Source organism: Syzygium oleosum, unplaced genomic scaffold (genome assembly GCF_021117445.2).
Source record: "Syzygium oleosum isolate NSW1041296 unplaced genomic scaffold, Sole_v2.1 Sole_v2.09, whole genome shotgun sequence".
NCBI lineage: Eukaryota > Viridiplantae > Streptophyta > Magnoliopsida > Myrtales > Myrtaceae > Syzygium > Syzygium oleosum.
The window spans coordinates 8,752,302-8,773,218 of record NW_026607493.1 but is presented as its reverse complement, the minus strand read 5'-3'; the positions used below and the strand labels follow the sequence as shown (position 1 = coordinate 8,773,218).

At 40.8% G+C, this 20,917-nt stretch overlaps 2 protein-coding genes across 2 annotated transcripts in view; both read left to right on the top strand.

Annotated features, from left to right (window-relative positions):
• Window positions 1-20,917, top strand: part of LOC115693852 (heavy metal-associated isoprenylated plant protein 3-like) — an 81,517-nt gene that overhangs the window by 7,834 nt on the left and 52,766 nt on the right. The window lies entirely within an intron of this gene.
• On the top strand, window positions 3,401-8,153 carry LOC115662567 (probable CoA ligase CCL10). Its single transcript, XM_030584705.2, has 6 exons — window positions 3,401-4,614; window positions 5,055-5,244; window positions 5,697-5,842; window positions 6,916-6,983; window positions 7,120-7,222; window positions 7,671-8,153. The coding sequence occupies exons 1-6, from the start codon at window positions 3,592-3,594 to the stop codon at window positions 7,782-7,784; spliced, it is 1,644 nt and encodes a 547-aa protein (XP_030440565.2). The 5' UTR covers window positions 3,401-3,591; the 3' UTR covers window positions 7,785-8,153.

The window sequence follows — 20,917 nt, the reverse complement described above, 5'->3', positions numbered from 1 at the left end:
ACCGCTGCTAGACCACTTGGACTTACTGCTATTTCTTTTAAACTGCCCCTCCACCTTTAGGGCTAGTCTACACATGTCCTCATATGTCCAATATTGCTGTAATTGGACAACATCAGATATCTCATATCGCAGCCCTACCAGATATCGAGCAATCATCTGCTCGTCTTCCTCCGCCACATTACAACTCATCCGCAAGCGATCAAATTCCTTTGTAAATTCCTCAACTGTTTTATCACCTTGCTTAACGTTATGATACTCGATAAACGCCTCTTGCCTATAATGGGTAGGCAAAAAAAAATTTTGCAACAATTTTTTCATCTTCTTCCAGCGATCCACCTTCGGCTTCCCCTTTCTAGTGCGTTGCTTTTTCACGTGTTCCCACCAAATCGAAGTATGTTTTCGCAGTCTAATAGCCACTAACTTCACTTTTTGTCCCTCAGTTAGGTCTTTAAGATCAAAAATCCGTTCTACCGTATGTAACCAATCAATAAACTCATCAGGATGAGCCTTACCATTAAACTCGGGAATCTCGATCTTCATCCCGAAATTTTGAGAAGAGAGCTGATTTCCAGATTGTACTCCTCGATTCCGCCCTTGGTTCAGAACCTCGAAAGGGTTTACGTCCTCTTCTTCATCATCGGATAGATCCTCAGATTCTGCTTCTTCTTCGGATTGAGCGTCAAGCCCTGCCTCTGCAAGACGTCGCCCCAAATCCTGGATTCGCCTTCTCTGTTCCTGAATTTCTATGTCTCGCAGATCTCTCAGACGCGGCTGTTCATCTGCATCAAGAACGACTCCACGCCCCTGGCCTCCACAAGCACGCTATCTTCGACCACCTCGATTCTGTTCAACCATTGATTCAGGTAACCTATGCTCTGATACCAATTGATGCCGAAGCGCGAAAGAAATTAGGCTAAACAGAAGAATCGAAACTATAACGAAAAACAAACTGTTCTCTCAATCGACTAACAATCAAACTATCCAAAATATGCTCAAACGAAACCCTAAAATAAGCTTATATATCCTCAAACCTAACCCTACTAGGATTAATAAATATCAAAATGCAAAATTACGAAACTGCCCTTTACTAAATCAACCCATAAAAATACTAAAATAATAGAAAAACCCATCTAAACGACCCCGAATCGCGAAAATCCATCGTTAGTCACGGCTAATAGCAGTGAGTATTGATCAGCACGCCGTTTCGCTTTAGCCGACCAAATTTGAGCTCAATCCGAGATCGTTGACTTCGAGCCCGTCGGTTCGTCTAGTCGCATAACGGGTCCGCCGGTCCCCTAGGTGCATCAGAAGTGATTTATGTCCCGGTGGTGAACTTTTTCATCCCAAAATTCTTTCTTCGCAAACACATCAAACACTTTCGTTCCATCAAACATGGTCATCAATCTCACCCAATATATATACGAGCGATTGTTGCGTGCACTCGAGGTACATAAGTCTAATACATATAATCTAATGGATCGCGTACATTTTCACACGATCCAATGGATCATATGCATGGGCTCATGTGGTCCAGGTCGACCGATGTCTTTCTAATCACATTTGCACATAGTTACGTAGTTGTCAACGTAACCTCTTGTCATGGCAAAAAGGAAAAGACGTTCAAATGAAAGCTCTACGAGAGCTCATCAAGAAAAAGGAAACAGAAACATCGTCCGTATTATTTCTTATAGAATGTCGAGACAATGTCGCTGACCTAGCCTTATTACCTGCGCACCCTCGGGCCGTCTCACGTTTGACACGCCCATTTGGTTTGAAATCTCATTTCTATTTCCGTTTCTTTTGCGGAAAATATTTTACTCATTTTTCGGTATTTGATTTGCTTTGGTAAATTTAGAAAAATAATTTTCTCTTTGAAAAAATCAAAAAACATTTTCCGAAATATTAGTAGCTATCGACGCTTGAACCCGAAACTCTACGCTTGGGGACGGAAATCTCAACGTTGGTTCCCGGATCCGGCATTCACGACCAGGTCTCCGGCGACTAGGCCCGGGTCCATCAAGGCTTGGCCCGTACCCCTGGTGCCCGTACCCAAAGCTCCGACAATCGAACTCGGGTCCACAAAGGCCGTGCTTGGATCCCCGACGCTCGAGCTTTGGTCCCAACATATAGGCCCAGGTCCACAAAGGCCATGCGCGGGTTCTCGGCGCTCTAACTCGGGTTCTTGGTTAATGAAACGTTTGTTCTTATAAAAAAAATTAAATTTTTAATTATTTTTATTTTTTAAAAATCGAATTATTTATTATTTTGAATTTTTTTCGTTTTTTCCTTTTCTTCCTTTTTCCTTTTGCTTTTTCCTCGGCTGGTCACCGACCACGGCAACGGCCGGTGAGCTTGGGACTCACCAGATTGGGCAAGCTCATGGCCTTTGGCGGCAAGCTCACCGAGACCCGGTGATCAGCTAGAGGAGAAAGAATGGAAGAAAAAAAGGAATTAAATAAATAAATAAATATTAGAAAAAAATATTAAATATTAATAAAAATTGTCAGCGGCTAGCCAACCTCTACATTAGCGATTTTCAATCAAAATTGATCGAATGGACTCAATTAGCAAAACGTTGAAAGGTTTATGACTCACTCGACAAAATTAAAAGATTTATGACTGAATTGGTAAAAGTGCAATAGACCTTTTTGAACAACTTTTCCGTCTAAAAATAGGGCTAAGTAAGAAAAGAAATCAGCGCTATTGAAGGTTCGAGGCTGCTGTGAATTAGGGTTGGGGCAATCGGGAGTTAAAGTCAACTCTCTATATTGGATCACTACAAATTTAAGGTTGATAATTTAATTTCACCTGCTATATATTTGGATTTTTAATCATGTCAATGTCAAGTTGTGTCGTTCTTTTTCTTTTAAGTCTATCAAATTGTGTCATTGGAAGATGCATTCTTTTGTTGATTGTACAATCAAACTTATATCTACTTGTTTAGCACGTGGGAGAGATAGACAGCAAGCAAGGACGGAATATATTAAGGTCCATTTGTTTCACGAAAAATAAATAAATTAAAAAATATTTCTTAAAAATGACCATTCGTATCACTAGAAATAAATAATTAATCAAAAATATTTTTATTATCCATAACAATTTACATCTAAATATTTTCATAAATAATAAAATCATTTCTCACTTATTTATTTTTACACTTGATAAAAGCGTTCGATTTTATAAAATTATTTATTAAATTATTTATTTTTTACGAAATCAATAGAGGTTAATGATACTTGTTACGAATATAAAAATGCTGTGTCAAGTCAACAATGACAAGGTCACGGACCGCGACTCACGGTCGGGTCGACCTGTAAGAACTCGTTTAGATCGATCACGTGCATGTATTTAAGAACGTAACATGGGGTTTTATCTTGACCTTTCCATACTTTAGTCCTGTTCCCCCGTTGGCGGGGGTTCTTGTCGTTTCCCACTTCTCATCTCATTCGGATCGCCAGTCTCCATCGTCTTCCCATCCTCGTCGCCTTCTTCTTCATCCTCCTTCCGCCACTCCTACGCAACGCACTCGATCAGCTTTCCCGGAAAACTCCCAGGACAACGTTCCTGTTCCTCCACCTCCTCCGAACGGCCATGGCGAACTCAAACTGTTTCGACCGAGAAACCTCCACCTACAGGTCCCCCCGCCCGCCGCTCCACTTCCCCTCCGAACCCGACCTCACCCTCACTTCCCATCTCTTCCGGAGCTACTCTTCCTCGTCTTCTTCCCCGCGATCCCTGGCCCTGATCGACGTGGACTCCGGCGAGTCTCTCACCTTCCGCCAGCTCGAGACCCGGGTCGCCACCCTCTCCCACGTCCTCCTCCGCGAGCTCGGCATCGGGAAGGGCGACGTCGTCCTGTTCTTCTGCCCCAATTCGATTCACTTCCCCGTCTGCTTCCTCTCCGTCGTCGCCCTCGGGGCCGTCGCCACGACCTGCAACCCCGTGTACACCCTGTCCGAGTTGTCCAAGCAGGTCAACGACTGTAAGCCCAAGCTGGTGATCACCCTGCCCGAGCTCTACGACAAGGTCAGAGGCTTCGAATTGCCCACCATTTTGCTCGGCTCTCTGCAGCCCGAGAAACCCGCCGATTCCGAGATCTGGAACTACTTCGACCTGGTGGAATCGGCGGAGCCGAAATCCGACTTGCCGCCGAATTGCGTGGCTCAGGACGAAGTCGCGGCCCTGTTGTACTCGTCGGGCACGACGGGGACGAGCAAAGGCGTGATCTTGACGCATAGGAACTTCATTTCCACCTCGGTGATGGTGACTGACGATCAGGAGAGGTACAAGGAGGGCAAGAATGTTTTCTTGGCCTTCTCGCCGATGTTCCACATAATGGGCCTGTCGGTGATAGTCTATGCGCAGCTCACGAGAGGGAACACCGTCGTGACGCTGAGGAAGTACGAGTTGGAGAAGGTTCTGGGGTGTGTGGAGAGATACCGAGTGAGTCACTTGTTTGTGGCTCCTCCGGTGATGGTCGCACTGGCGAAGTGGAGTACAGGAAAGAAGTATGATTTGTCTTCCTTGAAGGTGATAGGCTCTGGCGCTGCTCCTCTTGGTAAGGATGTTATGGAGGAGTGCGCGAAGAATATCCCCCATGTTGATATCATTCAGGTAATTGAGCCAGCGGGCGTCATTATTGTATGCTTCATTGGAGTTTCTAGGGGAAATTGAGGATATTGAAATGTCTATCTGCTTGTTTGCTCCTCTTTCTTTTGCTGAAAAAGTGAGGATTGGACATAGTTTATCATCCAGTAAGTACAGTAATTTGACAGTTGATGTTAACGATAGACGATGGGATTGTAGCTTTGTGAATATGTCAGTTCACCTTGGATAGTAACTAGCCGGTATCTTTGCAGTGCCACTCATATTCTTCACGTCCTAGGAAAGTTCAGAGTCACTAGTGAACTGTATGGCAATCTCTACCAATCACCAGTATGCATCGGTGAGGCAAGGAGAATGAATAGTCTGTAGCTTTACACCCAGTATGAACCGCCAGGCTCTTTGTGATATGGCATGTCCTAATGTGAATCCTCCATGCTCCGAATTGGCAGGGGTATGGTATGACGGAAACTTGTGGGATGATATCGCTGGAGAATCATAGAGAAGAACCTAAACTTTCCGGTTCGACTGGAACACTTGTTTCGGGAGTGGAATCTAAAATTGTCTGTGTGGAGACATCGATGCCTCTTCCGCCGAATCAGATGGGAGAAATTTGGGTTCGAGGACCGAATATGATGAAAGGTAGAAATACGAAATATCCTCTCTGCATCTATTGAAACAACGAGTGGGCGAGCAAGACTGTAATTTCCTCGTTTGCATATGTTCACAAAAGAATCCACAAATTTGGTTCTCCTCAGGTCAGGTTCAGAACTTGATTGTTGGGTGTATCAGCAGAATTGCCCGGGTCAACTTCACATCTTTTGGAAGTCTGAATCTGAAACTCTCAGAATATAATACTTTCAAAGATGGAATCATTAGAGGCACTACTTTTATGGGGGTCAACGATTGTTTATGATTGTGCTGTCATTGAATGTGAAATACATTGGAAATTGGGTCGATAATGTTCATTGCCCAGACAGTTTCTATTAATTAACTGCAGTATTTACGCAGGGAAGGTGATAAGTCTGTACCAAAATGAGGCTGCTTTTCTCATTTTGACTGGATATCTCATCTCATTCATGATACCTTCTCAGGTTATCTCAACAACCCAGAAGCAACAAAGCTGACCATAGATGATGAAGGATGGGTGCACACAGGAGATCTTGGGTATTTTAACAGAGAGGGGCAATTATTTGTTGTTGATCGGTTAAAAGACCTCATCAAGTGTTATGGTTTTCAGGTAAGTAGTGACTCGTAAATCGAAAGTGTCACACGTTCTTTCTTTGTCATAGAATATTTGCTCTTCTAAATGCTTGGAGTGCCGATAAATCTCTTGGCTTCTACTGGGAAATGCTTACTTGGATAGAGTAGTAAGATTGTGCTTGTCTATGATTTGCTTCGCTACATAGTTTTTACGATCGAGTAGCTAAATTAATATATCTTTGTCCAATAAAATACGTCAACTTTTCAAAGGTGGGTTAATGTAAGGCCCCCGCTAAAATCGCAGATGGAAAATGCCAACGTGTATACTAATGCAGTCAAATAGCCATTTACTACCCACATTGATGTCCAATGCGGCCTATAGAGATGATGCCACGTGAGGAGAGAGATATTCGAGCTAAAATTATCCAAGCCAGCAATCTCTATCTCTCTCCTCGTCACCCAACACCTAATTAGAGATTAAACAATTTTTACTGAATAAGCGAGCCACGTCACCAATTGTGCTTAACTTTTACCGAATAAGCGAGTCACATTAGCAAAATCACATGACGCAATTTATTTAATGGAGGCCTCACATTAAGCTGAATTTGAAAAGCTAAGGTACTTAATTGAACAAAAAGAAAATGTTTAAGGTACTCGATTGTAAAATGGACAAAAGCAAAGGTACTTGCGGTGTTATCACCCCTGATTTTGAGCTCTCATTTGGTGTTGCTTTTAAGAGCTTGTGACTTGTTTGTTCCTTGCATTCATCAAGTTAATCGGTGTACTCCATTTTTCCTACGCCATTACTCATTTTCACAAATCCACCTAGGTTAACTATTGTGGGAACTGCTAGAATAAAATTTCTTTAGATGCCTGAATCCTTATGCATATTTTGAGAATATTCAGATGTTTGGATATGATGACTCATTAGCACTACTGTGATCTAACACAATCAGTTCGACCCTGACCACGAATTCTTCCATTCAAACCCAAAATTTCGTTAACATGTACTGTAGTATTCGGTTCATGGATCAGAAAAAACCCGACGTTGGCTATGAATCATTCCACTTGCCGCACTTACGAAATATACTGATATTCTTCTGCTTTCAGGTGGCACCAGCAGAGCTTGAAGGACTGCTGCTTTCACATCCTGAAATACTAGATGCCGGCGTCATCCCGTATGCGGGCATCATTTATTAAATGTCAATTTTGTCAATGTGGAAAAAAAAAAAGAACGGCCTGTGCTGCTTAATTTTATCAGCCAAGATGCACTGGGATGACTTTTGAATTCTGAGGGTGTCTCTCTCTTATTAGGTTTCCTGATGCTAAAGCCGGTGAAGTTCCAATTGCATATATTGTTCGGTCACCCGACAGCGCACTCACCGAGGCCAGGGTCCAGGAATTCATTGCAAACCAGGTAACGGATCTTCCATGCGATGTATCTTAACTTGATCTTCTTATACAAGTGGCATATTTATACAATGGTGTTTAGGCAAACATAAAGTCTCAGCTTACTGTATTCGATGCCGCTTGACATTGTTTCATGGAATGAAAGCTTCCCATCGTCAGCACTCCAGGGATCCACAGAATTGTTAAATGTTTTTAGCAGAACATTTGATCCGATCCCTCGTTGTTCAGAATGCTAATAAGATTATTGGTCCTTCCAAATTTGGGTTATTAAAATGCAATGTGAATGCTTATGTAGTGAATGATTTGTCGCTGGTGCTTCTAACCTGAAAATGCTCTCCTGTTCCCCGAATGCTTGTTCAATCATTATAAGTCAGACACGGTGATAACTTACCACAAAATAATGGTGATAGTGAGATCTCTCTTGCTTACTATCATTTCTTTGTCATCCTCAACAGGTTGCGCCATATAAATGGTTGCGGAAAGTGACTTTCGTAAACACTGTGCCGAAATCACCGGCTGGGAAGCTTCTGAGAAGAGAACTCAAAGAGAAAGCTCGATCCAAGATATAAGATGGCTTAGATATGCGCAACTGAAAAGGATATGTAGATCTACTGCACAATCGACCTCTCGACAGTCTGCCTTCAGCTGATGAGTACGTAAGTCTGACGGATTGGCCCGTCCTTTATAAGGCTAGTGAGAGACCGTTTCGTATGAACTTTGAATTAAATGTTGTCCTCTTAGGAGTTGAATCCGGCAGCGAAAATTTGGCCGGTGTGAACTGGAATACACCATTTGTCAGCAATAATGTGGAGATCAGCTTAGCTTCTCTATTAGGAAGTTTGTTAAAACGCACAATTTCTTCATTATGGACAACTAGTAAAACATTGAACAGAACAATTTATGAATTTTCAATGCAAGTATATTTCAATCCTTTTAAATTGCTTGAAATTTCAATTTGGGTACTTCGGCCCAATTCAGTCCTGTTCTTCAATTCGACTCTTAACCTAGCAACTCGTGTGAAATATGGACAATGACACATGACAATGAGACACTAGCATGGTTGTGCCGTGATCTACAGAATGAACCCAGCAGAATCCATATGATGAAGCATGCTCACGTATTGTTAGATAAGCATGACCATATGGTTACGGCGGTAGCTATTCAACTTCACTAACTGGTATGGGAAATCCAAGCCTACACGCTTTGATAAGAACGTAAACGATAGACCCGTGAAGGACAGAAAGTAATTGAAAGAGATGTTTGACAATGTGTGGGTTTGTTTCAGCCACTCGAATGTGGCTGTGCCAATCTGATGCTTGAGTGAGCGATCTCACTAAAGTTGCCCGGTTTCAAATTATTCTTTTGTTGACTATCTGCGTGTGTGTTAAATTATATCTCGAGTTTGAGTTGTTTACGAAACCCAACCCGATTGGATGAATATCCAAGTTTGACAGCAAAATGAAAATCAAGAGTTAGGACTCACCTTTGCTTAAGGTTGGACGTGAGAGAGAAGAAAAAGAAAAGGAAAGCTCTCATGCACTGCAAGATAAAAATAATAGGCACACATATTCTATAATATATATATAATAGCCCATGTGGTGGGTTCAGGTTAAAATAAATAAAATTGTTGACCCTATAAAAGAAGGGCAATTAGGACGTTGGTTCCCAAGGAGAGAACACAGTAGCCGCCTCCTTCCTTTTTGAATAGTAGCCGTACGGTGAAGAAAATTTGTAGATTTCTTCGGTAGAGAGCATGAGCGGCCGCAAGAAGAAGAAGAAGAAAGAATGTGAAGACTTTCTTATCTCCAACCGAATGTGAGCTCCTGCTTGGTCTTGAACCTCCGGAAATTGTGTTGCAAGTTATAAATCCATTTGAGTTGCTTATTACTAAACACTTGGGGTTTGGATTTACTTTAGGTGCGGGAAACACTCGAATATTGTGAGCGTTTGTTGTAAACTTGGATTCTCCAATTATAGTGGATTATTTGGTGCTGGTTCTCCCCGTGGATGTAGGTACCGATACGTCGGATCGAACCACGTAAATATCTCATGTCCTTTATCGTTCCTCGTTATTTCTCTAGATATATTCGCATTAACATAAATTGCAAGATCTCGGGTTTAGCTTCCGCGTTGGTTATATCACACAACAATTGATAACAGAGGTTGAGGATTGGATTTTCTGGATTGTGATTTGGGGATTTTGCTTATCTGATTATTATCTAGAAATTCTGTTGTTGCAATTATGTTTGGGGCGAAAGTTGAAATTGAGAAGTTTAACGGGAGGAACAACTTTGGATTATGGAGCGTTAAGATAGATGCGTTATTAATAACTCAAGATTTGGCCGAAGCATTGGAGGGCAAGTATAAATTGCTCGAATCAATCAAAGATGCCGAAAATGATTGCTAATGAGGACGGCGAGGAGTATAATCCTGTTAAATTTATCGGATGAGGTATTGATTGAAGTGGCCGAAGAGAAGGATGCCGCGGTTATCTGATGAAGGGTTTGAACAGTCGCTTATATATGCTGAAAAGGATGTTTCAATTTCAGATGGTTGAAGGCACATCCATTAGAACCCACTTAAATGAGTTTAACAAACTCATTATGGACTTGAAGAACGTCAATGAGGCCTTGCCTGATAAGAAACAAGGTATGATGTTGTTGGCATCTCTACTGGATTCTTTTGAGCACTTTATCGATTCATTACTACAGGAGCGCATTACAATTACCTTAGAAGAGGTCAAATTCGCATTGTTTTTTAAGGAGTGGCAAAAGAAGTTGCGAGAAAATAACTTAGCGCAAAAACAGTGCAAGGTTTAGTTATCCGGGGTAGAGACGGATGCAGAGAGTATAGCGATAATAGATGGAAGAGCCGTTCTAAATCGAGGTCTAATGTTCGAAACTGTCGATGTTATCACTGCGACGAGGTAGGGCACTACAAGAGAGATTATCCGAAGTACAAGGGTAAACAAGTTAAGGTGGAGTCTGCAGGCGATGGTAATATTGTTACCGCAGCAAATGATTGTTCTAGCGATGTCGATGATGTGTTAGCCGTCACCACAAGTTCGCCAGGTGAAGATTGGGTGCTTGACTCTGGATGTTCTTATCATGTGACGTCTTATAGACACTGATTTACTACCTATCAGTGCACGGAGGGTGATAAAGTACTTATGCAAAACAGTGCTGCTTGTGAAGTGGTAGGGATCGGAACAGTTTAAATTAAGATGCACAATGGGGTGGTGCAAACGTTGACAGGTGTAAGGCATGTACCGAAACTGAAAAAGAACCTTATCTCATTAAGTGCTCTCGATAAGTTCGGATATCGATTTTCCACTAAAGGTGGAGTTTTAAAGGTTTCTCAAGGTGTGCTTACGGTGATGCGAGGGAATATAGACTGTGGGTTGTATCTCCTCCAAGGAAAGACAGTGATTGGATCGTCTGCTAGATTCTCTGAGGTTTCAGGTGAGGACACAGCACGGTTATGGTATATGAGACTTGGACACATGACTGAGACGGAGATGATTATTATGAGTCAGCGGGGTCTACTGGGAGGTAAACGAATTGAGAAGCTGAATTTCTGTGATCACTGCAACATGGGTAGTCAGCGGAGAGTGAAGTTAAGTGCGGTAGTTCAGCGTACCTCGGAGATTGTAGATTACATACGCTCAGACTTGTGGAGACCTTCTCAAGTTCCGTCCAAGGGTGGTGCAAGTATGTGTTGTGTTTTGTTGATGACGTTTCAAGGAAAGTGTGGATTTGTTTTCTTAAGCGCAGGAGTGAGGTGCTTGGTCGGTTCAAGTCGTGGAAGGCGATGATCGAAAAGCAAATAGGAAGAAAGATCATGTGCCGGAAAACTGATAAAGGGTTGGAATTCTATTCTAATGAGCTTGGCCAGTTTTACATAGAGGAAGGCATAGTGAGACACCACACTGTTGCCGATTAACCACAGCTAAACAGAATTACATAACGGAATTATAATAGAGAGAGCTTGCTCTTTACTCTCCAATGCTAGATTAGATGAAGATTTTTGGGCTGAAGCCGTGAATACCGCTTGTTGGTTAGTGAATAGATCACCATCACCAACAAATTTATTGGAAAACTCCAGAGGAAACATAGACAAGTAAGTCTACTGATTACACTGGACCGACAGTGTTCGATTGCCCTACTTATGCTCATGTGAGTGATGGCACATCGGAGCCGAGGGTGAGGAAGTGCATATTCCTAAGCTATGCACATGGGGTGAAAGGATACAGGCTATGATGCACTAAGAAAAATTCACCCGGTTTTATGTTCAGCAAAGAGGTTACCTTTAACAAATCTGCTCTGTTTCAGAACAGAAGTGAGGGATCAATTGGAGAGAAAGATCTGGATGGTGTTCAAAAACAGTTTGAGCTTCAGGGAGAGTCTAGAGATGTTCAGAGCACGGTAGATGTGACAGCTTGTACAAAGTCGCTAGATTCCATAGCAATTGACGGTTGTTCCGAGGTCATAGTTGATGAAGCTTCGAGGTGGTCAGCGGAGGTGGATGAGATAGAGCAATAATTATATGCAGATATTGAAATAGATAATTTGGGTGCAGTAAAGCTAGCTTCGGGTATGGAGATGTAGAGAGAGGCTGTTGGAATGTTACGAGTGACTTGGAGGAGTTATGTCGGGCAAGCGTTAAAGCGCTTCAACATGCAGTTGAGAAATTCTATAAGTACCCTACTTACTACACATCATAAATTGTCTAGACTGTCACCATGTACTTGAATGGAGGTAGAGCAATTGTCCCGTGCTTTATATACTAGTATTGTTGGTTACTTGAGTTATCTCATGGACAATACTAGGCTTGATCCATCATATGCAATTAGAAAAATGTATATGATTAAACCGGGTATACATTTTGTTGTTGTGAAGTGGATTCTCCTAATTTTGTTGGGGACAATAGATATTGAGGTATGTTTCAGAGGATGTAGTTTAGGCAGTGTGGCAGTAACTGGGTTTGTGAACCCCGGTCATGCAGGGAGCCTGAAAGATGGTCGATTACTAAGCAGTTATGCCTCTGCTTCTATTAGTGATGTCATGTTTTGGAAGATGTGGTTGAAAGACATGGTGACTACCATAGGAGCTGAAGAGGCGGTGTGGTCTAATGACTTGGTTAGTGATGTTGGCATGGGACATCCAGTTGATGTGGTGTCCGATAGAAGTCGGAAATATCACTAGAGTATCGAGTTCATTGGTGACCGAAATTTTTGCGTCAGATATAGCATGTCAGAAGAGGAAGTGACTGTGAATAAGATTCTTACGGTGGTGATTCCTACGGACATGTGGACCGACTTCATTCATCTAGACAAGTTTAAGCTTTGCTTGACCTTGATACTATGATGGGTGAGCGCCCCTCGGGGCGTTGGGAGAGTAGCATGGATGACGAACACTATGACTTAGCTTCAAACGTCGAACCAATGTGGAGAAATGTTGAATTATGTCTCGAGTTTGAGTCGTTTACGAAACCCGACCCGATTGGATGAATATCCAAGTTTGACAGCAAAATGAAAATCAAGAGTTGGACTCACATTTGCTTAAGGTTGGACGTGAGAGAGAAGAAAAGAAAAGGAAAGCTATCATGCACTACAAGACAAAAGTAATGGGCACGCATATTCTATAACATATATAATAGCCCATGTGGTGGGTCCAGGTCAAAATAAGTAAAATTGTTGACTCTATAAAAGAAGGGCAATTAGGACGTCGGTTCCCAAGGAGAGAACACAGTAGCCGCCTCCTTCCTTCTTGAATAGTAGCCGCACGGTGAAGAAAATTTGTGGATTTCTTTGGTAGAGAGCATGAGCGGCCGCAATAAGAAGAAGAAGAAGAAAGAATGTGAAGACTTTCTTGTCTCCAACCGGATGTGAGCTCATGCTTGGTCTTGAACCTCCGAAAATTGTGCTGTAAGTTATAAATCCATTTGAGTTGTTTATAACACTTGGGGTTTGGATTTACTTTAGGTGCAGGAAACATTCGAGTATTGTGAGCGTTTGTTGTAAACTTGGATTCTCCGATTATAGTGGTTATTTGGTGCTGGTTCTCCTCGTGGATGTGGGTATCGATACGTCGGACCGAACCACGTAAATATCGCATGTCCTTTATTGTTCCTCGTTATTTCTCTAGATATATTCGCATTGACATAAATTGCAAGATCCCGGGTTTAGCTTTCACGTTGGTTATATCACAGGTACATACATGAAGAAAAGGCCAAATAACAAATGAAGACATATTCAAGACAATCGGACGTACTTTTCAAACGACAAAAGGATATAAATTCTTTTGCTTGAGGGATGAAAATGACTATTGCTACATTTCATGTCAAAAGAAGCTGTAATACCCTTACATATCACATGGTTTGGCCGACGAAGCTAACTTGTACAGTGATGACGAAACCAAAATGTATAGTAAAAAGTGAACGGCACTGTGTCCTCCTTGGCTGAGACCAGAAGAAATGGGTCAGCCAATGTTATAGGGTTCGCGAATTTGGGGGGAGTTTAGGGCAAAAAAAAGAAGGAATTAAGGTTCTTACACCTAACTGTTGAGAAAACCTTCGGATAGATTTTGAAGTTGACAAAACTATCCATATGTGTTTTATATATCTGATAAATGTCTTGAAGTATTTTAATTCAAGAAGTTATTCTTGGAAGAGAAGCATATGGCAATCTTGTTCAGATTGTGAAATTACTTCAAGATAAGAGATTCAGACTTTATATCGCAGACGAAGAGGTTCAGACTTTATACTGAGAATAAAGAGGTTCAAACTTTATACAAAATGTGAAGAACTTCAAACTCAGAGAACTTCGTATGTTCCCATTGCGACACAAGTTCTGTACGTAAGTCCAGAACGTGATAGAGTTCAGAACGTGACACGTATTGAGAACGTACATAATGGCTAGTAATCTAGCTTGGATTTCATACTCAAAATAAATTGATTGACTCAATCTTGAAGATTATTTTGCAATGGTTTAATATACAAACATCTTGATTGATTAGCAATTAATCTTGAGACATGCTATTTTCTAAACGGAGAAGCTCTACTTATAGAAATCTAGACTTTGGTTGTATGGGTGATCGGATTCAGCGGAGATTCAGATTTTGTCTTTCAACGGCTATGTAATCTTCTTGATACAGTTCTGTCCAACGGATAGATTGGAATACGATCCTCTGGAGACTGTCCAACGGCTAGTTTGGAAGTAGATGAGTATAAAAGGAGACCAACGTACCGAGGAGCATAAGGAAGAGACAATGTCCAGGATCTAGAATTCCAAATTCTGAGCGATCTTCAATTTATATACTTGTCTTTCATGAGCTTTAAAGTATAATTTTTTTAGAGACTAAAAAGAGTGATTGAGTGAGATAGTGAAACCTATCATACACTGAGAATTATCACTCACAGTTGTAATCTCTTGATTGATCATCTCGTAGAATCCAGCCAGTAGGCTATCATCGTGGAAGATTGAACGTAGGCTTAATCTAAGCCGAACCACTATACGTCTTGTGTGCAGATTTTCTCATCCCTTGAAACTCCTTTTATCTAGTACATTGCACACTTACACAGTTGCTATTAAAGATTGTTTAAAATCTGAACATTGTTCAAACTTTGTTCTTGAAATTTTACTTCCGCTTTAAATTAGTCAAGAATTATTTTAAATCACGTATTCACCTCCCTGTATGTGATCCTTGTTAGCCACCTCACTAACAAATCACAAATTAAGAGAATGCAGTCATCAATTCTCAATTGGAAGCAATAGGGAGGGTTTCAACGTGTTTGCTAACCGCCGACGTCCTCGATTTTCTTCAATACAACTCTAACCAATCCTCGGTTCGAAACTTCAATCTAGCTGAACTAGTTCGGGGAAAACAAAACCCTAATTCATCGTCTTCTCCTATGGTTGAGCCCTAATCAAAACCAAGCCCATATCAAAATCCACAGTCAATTTACTTGGCCTCAATTAACAATTTGAAATTTAATCAATTTGGGGGCAAAACCCTAACCAGACATCTCTCTTCTCTATGTTCCCTAATCTTCGTCCGCCGGCTTGCATGTGCAACTCACATGCCATTTTTTAAGCCATAATAAGGGACACTTTCATCCGGGGGCATCTCTCTCTCTCTTCCTCCTTTCCTATTCGACTTGGCCTTACTCGCCACCATCATCGTCAGCAAGTGCATCATCGTCGGGGCTTCAAAATCTCTAACATGGTCCAGTGGGTCACCGAGCACGGCCTAGCTCTTGGCATTGATTAGCATCGCATGCTCAACGCTCTGTTGGACTCAGTCATGCAGCATCGAGTAGCATACCCACCACCGCATGTTCATCGAGACGTGGTCCAAGACCCTAGAAAGCGAGTTCTCCGGGTGGTGCTCGCCCACCTCCAAGGCCACCACCTACCCATTCTGTTATTGGATACCAATTTTAACAAATTCAACAATCTGATGCACAACTCAAACTTTTGTGCCAATCTTCGAAGTTTTATGGTGGACGCGAAATGCTCGAATTATAGGACCAAAAGAAGAAGCAAAAGCAGCATCTGGCTGAACTATCTCAAATTGCATACCTGCGGCATGTCCACTTCGTTACCTAATCATCAGATTCAGAATTCTCATGATCTTGCTTCGTTGAATCATTGCCGACAGTGCCTTCCAAATCAGAATCGAGACTCGTGCAGCCGAACTTGTCCCCCGCTTCTTCCGATCTATAACAAATGGGCCAGGCCGAGTGACCAATCCCATAAGGCTATCTCTTAAGCCTTTTATTCGCTTCAGTTTAATAAAAAAGAAAACAAATGAACAAAGAAGAAAGAGGAACCCAGCGGCATAAAACAAGGAAACGGGAAAAGAAGAGAGCAAGAAGAAGGGGGTTGGCACTATAAACGTCCCGACAAGATAAATTAACTCAAATTTATAGTGCTCAGTAAGGATTTAAACCCTTTGTTCATCTAATCGGAGGAAATTGCGCAGTTGAGCTGTAAATTCGGGCCTGGGTAGATTGTAGTTTGTTGGGTTCATTTTAGAGCTTATCAATCTGCGAAATGGAAATGAAATTTTAAGATGTTGTGGATATGGGAAAATTATCCAAAATATTATAAGCCTATTATACGTTGGCCAATTCAATATTAAAAATTTTGACGATTTCTCAATTTAGTTCTTATGGCTAATTTTGGCCATAAATTACTAACGTGGTGGTCCAGTCAGCACCAATCATCCTATGTGGCACGACCAATGCTAACGTAGATAATTTTTGCAATTTTTTTTAATTTTCTGAATTTTGGCATGCCAAAATTAACTAGAATGACTAAATTGGCGAATCGTCAAAAGTTTCAAGACTAAATTGACATAATAGAAAGGTTTAGAACTAAATTGGTCATCGTGCAATAGGTTTAGGATTTTTTGGATAATTTTCTTGTGGATCCTAGGGATTTGATGGAAAGTAATTTGAAGTAACAGTTTGATTGGAGCCAATTTTTAAAGTTTCACGCGCATTGTTGGCCAATTACGAATTACTGTACTAGGTAATGGTTTTCTGTCGCCTCCGGCCATCTTTTGAGTCGATAAAGCTTAAGGTCTTTAGTATTCTGAAAGAGTTTTCTTTTGATAGTAAAGCTCGTTTGCATAGAAGTGTGGAAGAGAAGGTTGTGGCATGACCGAATTCAGCATGCGAGCTACTGCAACGGACCAACCACGAATGTAAGTGGCTCCCTTTTTGGGCCAGATCAGATTGACATGATTCAGAAGTCCTTAGAACCATCGGGCTAACCCAATTGCCATCGGTTTTTCATCTATGAACTGGGCTCAACTACGGGGCCTAAATGAGAGAGTGTAATCTTGATGGGCCCTGACTAGGCCTAACCTAAGCCTACCACTTCTTCAAAATCCTAATTACCTTTGAGCTTTCACCCATCCAAATACAACCGCGGTCCAAGTGTTCATATGGTAAAACATCGATCGAATAAACCCATGTTAAACCATGAATTAGGAGCGAAGAGGAGAAATGGACTTAATTTGATACGTGCAAACTGACTCCTGGACACTACTTCCAGGTAATAAAAACATTTACATACGGATAATTTTCGCAGGTAGGCAGCAGTGGCATTTCCCCATAAATTTTTTGTCGAAGGATGAGTCAGACATTTGGCAATTCTTTGTAGTATGTCGTTGCCTATTTTCTTAGGCAATTTTTTGGTGGTTCACAGTTACCTAATGTTTTGTACAGGGACGGGTTAGGAGAAAATTTTGTCACTAGTCACATTACAATAATTTGCACACTTAATGCGTGACACGAATATAATTAATCCAAAACTAACACAACTTAACGTGTTCTGATGCTTTCTTACACCGAACTACATGAATTTCATTTCGTTGGTCGGAATTCAAACTATTTTAATTCAACAATGCATCTAGGCGACAGAAATTATCAACCAAATAATAATTGATATGAAATATCGCGACAAGAAGTGAATTATTACTCTAAAGCGACTTCATATGCACCTTCATGAGATGAAACGACTTTTTCACGACTAAAAGGGAATCAAATGGTCGACGTTAGGTACAAAGTTGATGCTCAAAGGGTTTAGAGTGGGTCCAGGATGTTTAAATGGCGGGCAGACAGTCTCACCCCCCCTTTAGTTCTACCACATAAGAAAGGATTTGACATGCTGAGAAGATGCTATGGGATGGCTAGGTGACTATCATCTTCCCTTATCTTCAATAATTCAGCTGGCACATGCAGTGCACCACACAATTCCCTCCTCCCCTTCTTTTTCCTATTCATTGAGCTGTTGAATTTTGTCTACCCTATCAGCCCCAATGTCTCTCTCTCTCTCTCTCTCTCTCTCTCTCTCTTCAATGGTCCCACCGCAGTTTTATCAACCTTTGTGAGACTTTTGACAACACTAGGGTTTTGATGAGTACCACCTGCTGGGCTACATGGGCTGTATAAGTTTTACTTGGCGCTTGTGATTGTGCTTGTGCTTTCACCCAAAACTTTTTGACCGAAACATATACCTCATTCTATGAAATTTTTCATCTTTCCCCTTTTGGAAATCACTGCTTCATCTCTCTCGCAACTCTATGTATGCTTAGTCTGATGATTATGAAAAAAAAATAAACTTCATGTATGTTTAGTTCATAAGAATTGATGACTAACGCTATCTCCGCCGTAATATAGTGAAAGATGCATGTACGAGACTCAAGGCAGCGGGTATTCGACTTGACTTTGTAAGAGTTGGGCCTTCATTTGCTTTTGTTTACACGGAAAAAAAATGAAAAAAAGTTTCACCTAATAATAAGTCCAATCTTGATGTGAGTCCCATCGATCAACCCACAAAGATTTTGTGTGATTCATGTTAGGTAAAAATTTCCTTTCTCCTGTCATGTTTACATCAAATTATGGATGTCAATTTCCTGTCCCCCTTTTCATTTCTTTCCTTCTTCTTATCTTTGAAAAAAAAATCTCGAAAATTGCAACATTTTTTTTATCATGTTATTCGTCGTGTGCACCTAGTAGTGTGCCGTTCAACGTGTGTAGAGAGTACTTCTTCGCGAGTTTTGTCCACACCCAAAGTGTGTTTTGTCATGACATTAAGCTTGATACGTGGCACTTGTTCTTTGTGAATTTCGTGTATGAAGAACGAGCCTGTGTTTGAAGCCGACCAGATCTAGTGATAAGGTTTGCATATACTCCTATGAGATTGATTGACTGTTTGCAAGATATTGTGTAAGGCTAAACATTGTGAGATTATTGGGCGTAATTCAGGTTTCGAATACTAAGAGTATTTGAGTAATTGAAGTGTGATTATATATTCCTTCCATCGCTTGATCTATAGTTGACTCTAGTACTGCTCTCCGTAGAATAGATCACATCGATCAAATTACGTGAATGAGTATCAATTTATTTCTTTGTCTATTGTGTTAGATCACTTGTTTTTCACCATAATTAGTACCGGAGTCAGGGTCAATTGACTAAAAGCGAATCGATGACAATAGAAGAAAGAAAAGTTAAAATCAACAGATAGAGATTACAAAGTTAATACACATGGATATTCATTAGCTGTTGTAGTTTCCTTCGATAATGCCCAGTATATACTAATAATGGGAAAAGTGTCAGAAAAGTCCTAAACATTTTGTATTTGTGTCAATTGAGTCATAAACCTTTTTTTGGTACCAATTAAGTCCTAAACATTTTGTCTTTATACCAATTCAGTCCTTCCAGCTAATTTTAGCCGAATTTTGTTGACGTCGACGCCGGCCGGCCGGCGGCCGATCACCGGAGTTGACGTGGAATATTTTTAATAATATTTTAATTTTTTTGAATTTTTATTTATTATTTCTTTTTTTCTTTTCTTTTTCTTTTTTTTTTTCCTCCCCTCCCTCTTTCCTCCAGCCGGTCGCCAGGGACGGCGAAGGCAAGCCTCGCCCATGGCTGGTGAGGCTCGACCCTCGCCAGCCCAGCGCAAGGTCACCCTCACGGCCATCCGGCGAGCCTCGCCTGTGGCTAGCGTGGTTCGCCAGAGGCCGGCAAGACCTCGTCGGCCTCTAGCCTCGAGCCAATTGCTAGACTGGCGATCAACTGGAGGAAGTAGGGAGGCGAAGAAAAAAAACAAATAAAAAAATAAAAATTCAAAAAAATATGAAAATATTATTAAAAGTTATCTACGTCAGCAAAGTCCAGCCACATTTAGCCAGAAGAACTGAATTGACACAAAGACAAAAGGTTTAGGACTCAATTAACACTAAAAAAAGGTTTAAAACTCAATTGACATCAATGCAAAAGGTTTAGGACTTTTCTGACATTGTTCCCTACTAATAGTTATGGATGACTGGTCAAGGAGGACCTAGGCGTTTGTACTGAGGAGCAAGTCCGATTATTGTTGTCAGGATCAAACAATTAAGAGTTTTGATCGAAACGGAGACTAGTAGGATGATAAAGCATGTGTAGACTATGGTAGCATGGAGTTTTGCTCGAAGCTATTGAATAAATTCTACATGAGTAGGGCATAGTTGACAACATATTAGTGCCCATGAACCATAACAGGTTGCAAAATCGATAAGTAGAATGTTACTTTAGACAACCCATAAAATGCTATCTAGGGATTGTATGTCTAGGAGAATCCTGACTAATGTGCTTAATACATCGAGCTATCTAGTGGATAAATCGCCATCAACTGTGATCGAATGGCAGACTACTGAAGAAATTTGATTACATAATGTTGTTGATTATTCTATTCTTACAATTTTTGGTTCCTATGTTATGTTTCAGTAAGTGATGATAAGCTATTGACACCTAAATTTTTTCACAAATAATCCCTAAGCTTTGGACCAATGTGTAATGTCGTCCCTAAATTTTTAATTTATTCATTGTAGTCCCTAAACTTTAGTCCAATGTGCAATGTCATCTTTAAAACTTTTAATCTGTTCAATGTGATCCATGAACTTTTAGTAAATATTCAAACTAATCCCTAAACTATATGAAAATAGCAAATGTTATACTTTCATTAATTCAAGTTAACGAAATTTGCTAATTTAGCTTCCAATCCGATAAGTTTGAACGGTGGATAAAAAAGTAACATTACACATGGATTATCCACGTAATATTCAACTCAAACCAGGATATAATAATCCATTATAATTACTTTTCCAAATTCAATAAATTAAAAAGATTATTGTATTCTAATTTGAGT

Excerpts from the sequence above, each read along its gene's own strand:
- LOC115662567 (XM_030584705.2), top strand. The coding sequence starts at position 3,592 with ATGGCGAACTCAAACTGTTTCGACCGAGAAACCTCCACCTACAGGTCC. Across the intron at positions 4,615-5,054 it reads CCCATGTTGATATCATTCAG|GGGTATGGTATGACGGAAAC; the intron begins GTAATTGAGCCA and ends CCGAATTGGCAG. Across the intron at positions 7,223-7,670 it reads AGGAATTCATTGCAAACCAG|GTTGCGCCATATAAATGGTT; the intron begins GTAACGGATCTT and ends CATCCTCAACAG.